The sequence below is a fragment of the Xiphophorus hellerii genome, chromosome 13, assembly GCF_003331165.1.
Source record: "Xiphophorus hellerii strain 12219 chromosome 13, Xiphophorus_hellerii-4.1, whole genome shotgun sequence".
NCBI lineage: Eukaryota > Metazoa > Chordata > Actinopteri > Cyprinodontiformes > Poeciliidae > Xiphophorus > Xiphophorus hellerii.
Window position 1 is genome coordinate 9065087 of NC_045684.1, and position 6251 is coordinate 9071337.

Genomic DNA, 6251 nt, shown 5'->3' on the forward strand with positions numbered 1-6251 from the left:
TAACAAACTAAAAAAATGATTTAAAACTGAAAAAAGTTTCTACAATGAAAAAAATCTTCAAACTAAAACATAATTTGAAACTGAAAGTTTTGGGGAAAAAGTTTCTAAATCTGCAAACTAAAAAAATATTTGAAAAAAAGTTCAGAACTACTTTTCAGATTCATATTTACTTTTCAGCAGAGCCTCAGAACTGACAGGGTGTTTAATCATGACAACACTTAGAAACAAACCCAAAACTAAGGTTTTAGTTTTCTTCTGTAAAAACACTCATCTGCCTAAAGATATGCTAAATAATAACTAAAATGTGAAGATGATGGTTTTAGCTGTACAACCTTATGTAGATGACTCAGTATTTATACATTTTATTTAAACGCATTTATTAACAAAGAACCCGTACAAACAAGATAAACCATCAGAAAGTTAGACAGTGCAGAGTAAGAAGATTTGAAAAGATGAGTTTTTAGACATTTTTTTAGTTTCCCGAAACAGGAAGAAAAAATTGAAAAGGGAAAAACATAAACAAGATCAATTTTATTATCAAAAAAGATCAAATTCAGTATTTACAAACAAATCATTTGATTGAAAAACAAAACAAAAAATATTAAAAATCTGAGGTTTTCTGTGAAAACAAAAAGACTCTTGAAGGTTTTCTGTTTATAAAACGATGGCGAGCGTTTCCGCCACCATCTGGATCGCCCTGAGGGGATCGACGACGTCTTTCAGTTTGTCCTTCCTCAGAACCCAATCTGGTGCAAACCTGAACGACACAAAAATATGGAGCTAAATTAGTCCCAACATTCACAGTAAGATTTGCATCGTGTTGTACAGAACAGCGAATAATATCGTACATTTACAAATCTTCTTTTACACTTATTACGTCTTATTGCACACATGCAGATTTTACCGTACGCTTTGTGAATCTTTCTGACACTAATTTAGCTCCACAGAAAACAGCATTTTAGTTTCCACAGAACCAAAAGTCCTGTTTGGGTTTGTACAGATCAGATGCTGCCTACTTTGGTGGCGGTTTGGATTTGCGCGGCGTTGGCGGAACAAAGAAGCTCCCGTTGATCGAGGCGTTGATTCTCTGCCTGGTGATGCTGCGCTCTTCGTCCATTTTGTGTTTCCGCGCGGTGAGCCGGTAGATGCTGCGTATCCGGTCCAAAACTTTAGGCAGCTTCAGCACCTCCTGAGGGGAAATAGATTAAATTTAAATGTTTTCGTAAGGATTAGTGGGAAAGATTTTTTTGTCTGCTTCAGACCTGAGCGCGGCGCTCGTCCTGCAGCAGCAGAGCGAGAAGGAAGCAGGCTTTGGTGAAGATGCTGCCGCCCTTTTCGGCCACCTTGTCCCCGGCTTTCTCCCGGTATTTCTGCAGTAAATCCAGCAGCGTTTCCAGGGAGTTTTCCACCGAATACACCGCCTCTATGGTCAGGTGGTACTGAGGGGAAATACACATTTGAGTGTTAATAGTTAGATTTGAACCATCTTCTCTGATTGATCTCTGATGAAATAAATTAATTAATCACATGACAAATTAAAACAAGCTCAATAATTTACATTTTTTTCTTCTTTCTACCAAAAACAGGATGACAAAAGTCTTCAGTCTGCTGCTTTGGTCTCAACCAAATCTTTTTTTGAAGGGCATTTTTGTTTACACAGACTTCATAATTCATATTATTTGTCGTTTCCATTTTGTTTATTCATTTTGGATATCTTAAAATGTCTTCCAGTTCATCAGAATTTAAAGTTTATTGATCTCTGAGACCATTATATTTAGGGATGCACCAATATGAAAATTTGGTCCATCAGATATTAATATTACTGTTCTTGCTGATATTATATAATATATTTCTCTACTTTTTTTGACACCTTTGAAAAAACAAACGATCATAAACAGACAGAAACAAGATGTCTGTTTATGATCGTTGTATTTATCAGCCCAATGCAGACATGTTAAAAAAATTACTAGTAACGACCGATACTGATGTTGGTGCTGATATATTGTGATTATATTCCTTAAATAGCCTCAAAACAACAACAATATTATCGTTTATTGCAAAAACTTATGGGACAATTTATTGTCCTTTAAGGCCTGAAACAGTTAGATAGATACACTAATAACAGCTTATAGTACTTTAATTATTACTTAATGTATGACTATTAGAGATTTTTTAAGCACCAAAAATACTTTATTTTAGCCTTGTTGGTCTTTAATTTGCATTTGCCACATGTACTACCAACATCTTCCACCAGAGGGCGCAGTTCAAAAAAAGGATTCAATACAGGAGGGCTTTATGAAAAGTACAACTAGAGCCTGTTTTTGTAAAACCAATAAAATTAAGGGAAAAAAACCTGAAAGATTAAGTTGGTAAATTTCAATCAGCTTTTGTAAACAAGTTGAGATTTGTATAAAAATGAAAGATATTCATAGTCAGAAAAGCATCGATGTTATGAACCGGAGACGTCAGTTGTACCTTGGAGAGGTTGAGGAGGATCTGGACGGAGAAGGTGATGACCTCCATGCAGGGTCCGCTCCGGTTGCAGCTGCGTATCAGCGTGAAGATGACACCGGTGGCGTCGCTTCCCACCAGCCGCTCGCAGCACTCTGGCGACAGCCTGGTGGCGGCCTCTGCATAAAAAACGTTTCCATCACCACTCAGCCGACAGCAGCGAGCGAAAACAATCCAGTCCAGGTCTTACCGAGGTTCTTCAGGGCCTCCAGGATGAAGGAGAAGTGTTTGTATCGGAGGAGATACTCCAGCGCAGAAGAGGTTTTGTTGCAGAGTTTGTCTTCCTCTCGTACTTCAGCAGAGATTTTGCGCAAGCGGAGCCTCAGCTTCACGAGTAAATATTTCCTTAATATTGATGAAGTACTTGTTCCACTGGCAGATTATTTCACGTATGATATGGGACTAAATGTCTTGTTATAGATTAATTTAATCTGCCAATGGAGCGAGTACTTTTCCATCAATATTAAGGAAATATGGACTTAAAACAAGCTCATATCTTGATGAAGTTACTTGTGGTTTTATCTTATTCAAAAATACTTTATTAATCCCACAGGGAAATTAAATGCTGTTGTAGTTCATTAATTTTTATTTCAAGTGGACTAATATTTGTGATAGGAAGTTTACCAAAAATACTTGGTAAGATTTTTTTGTTTTTGCAGTGTAGCTCAAACATATCCCTTTATTTATATTTTCTAAACGTGAAGTTGAAGAATAATCCAATTAAAATACCAAAATTTCCACATAACTTTATATTTTGGTTCGTCTGATTATGTAATTTTTAAATATGAAATTATTGATAATTTGATTAGTTACTCAGTACTTGAGTAGACTTTTACCAAATAAAATGTTACTATTACTTTAGTAATGTCTTGGACAGCTACTTTTTACTTTAATTGAGTACAATTTTTAGTTTCAAAAACATCTGGACTGTAACATCACTAATCAGCAGCTAGGTGATGGAGTTGCCTGTCACCTAGCAACCCCAGCTTGTTACCCAGCAATCCCAGCAGAGGTCCACCTTTTACCCAGGAACCCAAACTGAGCTCCAGCACATTTGGTCAGCTGGTTTTACTGTTGTGTGTGCTGTACAATGGCTGCTGGAAAAGACAAATGTTTTGTTGTTGGCATACTATTCAGAAAACACTTGCTGCATCCTTGTTAGTTGTGCAGGAGGCTCCACTAATGCTTTTCAAAGATGTACGGTTGTATAATAAAACCAAGTACAGTGGACGCCCCCGTTTGCAGTTCAATATTTGCAGATTTCAGAATTCACGTCTAAGATTTTCTAAATAAAATGCAGCCTGGGAAGTCTTTGGCTAGTTTGGCTAAAAGTAATGACAGTTGACATACTTTTAGCCAATCCAGGAGCGCCTTTCATTTTCCTTGTCGCTGATTGGTTGAGCCAACCAGAGCTGAGATAAGTAAGGCTGTAGATGTTAGCTTCTGCGGTTATGCTAACACCATTTCCACTGTAATGCATATTAAGGTACATTTGGTGTTTGACCTTTAAAAATCGACACTGATAAGCATTTTTAGAACAGGAATCAAATATTTAAAGATTTCAGCAATAGCCCCAGGGTGGAATATAAATCCAGTGTAAATGGAGATCGCTTGTTTCTGGCTGGAAGGCAGAGATGTTATGAGACTCTGTAACTGTTGTCACAATAACTGTTGGTTTATTTTCATCTTGTCACATTTACTGAAGGATTATAACTACAAATAAGAGTAGATAGTCAATAGGACAATCTGAATCCTTCAAGGAGAAACTGTGTTTTATCTCTGAAAATCAGAAGAATGAAAAACAGACAGCTGCCATAACAGGAAGGCGTCTCCATGTTTATCCTGCTACCAAACCAGGGTATCGATTACACTGTGATTGATGATGAGATCAGTGCCGAGAAGTTCCTGAGCTTGGTCAAAGACCGCCGCAAAACATAAGTTAATACTGCAAAATTCTTGCTTGGTTGACATATGTGGATATGAGGTTTTCACAATAAAAATGTGAAAGTGGTGCTTTAATTTTGTGTTTAATCAGTAATTAAAGCACTAAACTTTGCTTCAAGTCCTTGAAAGTTATTGATATTTAAACTGAACAGTTCTGTGATAACGTGTAATTTAATTTTGATTAGAAGATTAAAATGTGGAAAAAGTTTTCTACAGTAGAAACCAGATAAAAAATACACACATTTATTTTCTCACTAGAAACTATTTATAATAAGAAGTACATTGTGCCTTTAAAAAGCTAACAAAAACATACTGGAAATATAGATTACAACATTCTTTGTTTTAACTGACAGCCATCTTGGCAGGCAGTTGCTATGACAACAATAAACAAACCACAATACTAGTACATTACAACTTTTACTCATTTACAATTTTTGAGTTTTAAGCCTGATATTAACAACGAGGCTTAATCAATCCTAACCAACTTTCAACAAGATTTATAAATCAATAGTTTTAGTTTTTATATTTTACTTTTCATATTGTTTACATCGATTTATTATAAATTTTCTTTCCCACTCTCTTTTTCCACAATACAGAAGAAAATAAATGTTTGACTAAACAAGCAAAATTAACTTCCCAATGTTTAGATATTGAAAAACGTTCTATAGATTATCATATATGGCCCGTGTGTCAAACTCAAGGCCCGAGGGCCAAATCTGGCCCGCCATAGCTTTCTATGTGGCCCTCTAGACTCCAAATCATAGCAATGGGCCCCTCCAGTTTTTACAAATAACCGCAAAATTCACACAAGAATCAACAGACCCCCTCATGTTTCCTGAGTTTATCAACATGTTTTCTGAGTTTATCAACATGTTTTCTGAGTTTATTAACATTTTTTCTCAAAATTGTCCATAAACATTTGGGTTCAAGTGCCTGCTGTCTCAGCCTGACCTGATGTCAAGTTATAGTCCATGACCGATAGAGAGATTAATAAAAGATCACATTTAACATCATATGTTAGTGCAAATATTGTAAAAAATTCCTTACAGATATTTCTAACTTAGCGCCACAAAATCTGTGATGATTGCAGAAAAGCACAAAAACAATCCTGGATGAACTGATTAGTGTGAAAAGATGTTCAATATTACGTTATTGTAAGAAACACGCATTGATGCTGAAACACCTATTTATTGATATTTTAACAGTTTAATTGGTTTTTATCAATATGTTCTGGTGCAACAGGCCCTTTATGAACATTCAGGTTTTTGATCTGGCCCAAAACAGAAATGAGTTTGGATAAAAACGACTGAATCATGGACTATTTTGAATGTAAACAAGAATGAAGAGTGAGATATTTGGTGGTGGAATGATGTCACACCGCCAGCAAAGGAAGACTCTGTGATGTCACTGGCAATGCAGTCTGTGATGTCATCAACTGCAGAATTGTATGTGACACAATTCTGCATATTTTTCATTGCTTGCAATATCACTGACTAGCTCAGACGTGCGCAAAGCTCTTTCCAAACGACGGTTCAAGTAATTTACGGCGACAGATTTTGGCTAAAGGATTTGAGGTAGAAATGTTTCACCAATTTGAGAAATACCGCAACAGGATGATGGGACTCCGGGCAAGAACGGGAGTCTGGCAAAACCCCCAAGGCAGCTTCGCTCCTGCACACTTGGATATTTTACACGGGGAAACCCAAAGACTGGACTCCAGTCTGGAAATGTCCCATAAGATCGCGTCCCTGCAAGACAACGAGAAACGTCTGCAGGAAGAATTGGCTCAGCTCAAA

The 6251-nt window shown here is 36.6% G+C and overlaps 1 protein-coding gene across 1 annotated transcript; it reads right to left on the reverse strand.

Annotated features, from left to right (window-relative positions):
* Positions 1-560: 560 nt before the first annotated feature.
* On the reverse strand, positions 561-5428 carry LOC116731649 (abnormal spindle-like microcephaly-associated protein homolog). The gene is made up of 6 exons (XM_032581464.1): positions 5407-5428; positions 2702-2875; positions 2476-2630; positions 1263-1439; positions 1017-1189; positions 561-757 (listed from the first exon to the last, which is right to left on the reverse strand). Exons 1-6 carry the CDS (start codon positions 5426-5428, stop codon positions 655-657), a joined length of 804 nt encoding a protein of 267 aa, XP_032437355.1. The 3' UTR covers positions 561-654.
* Between the last annotated feature and the right edge of the window lie 823 nt (positions 5429-6251).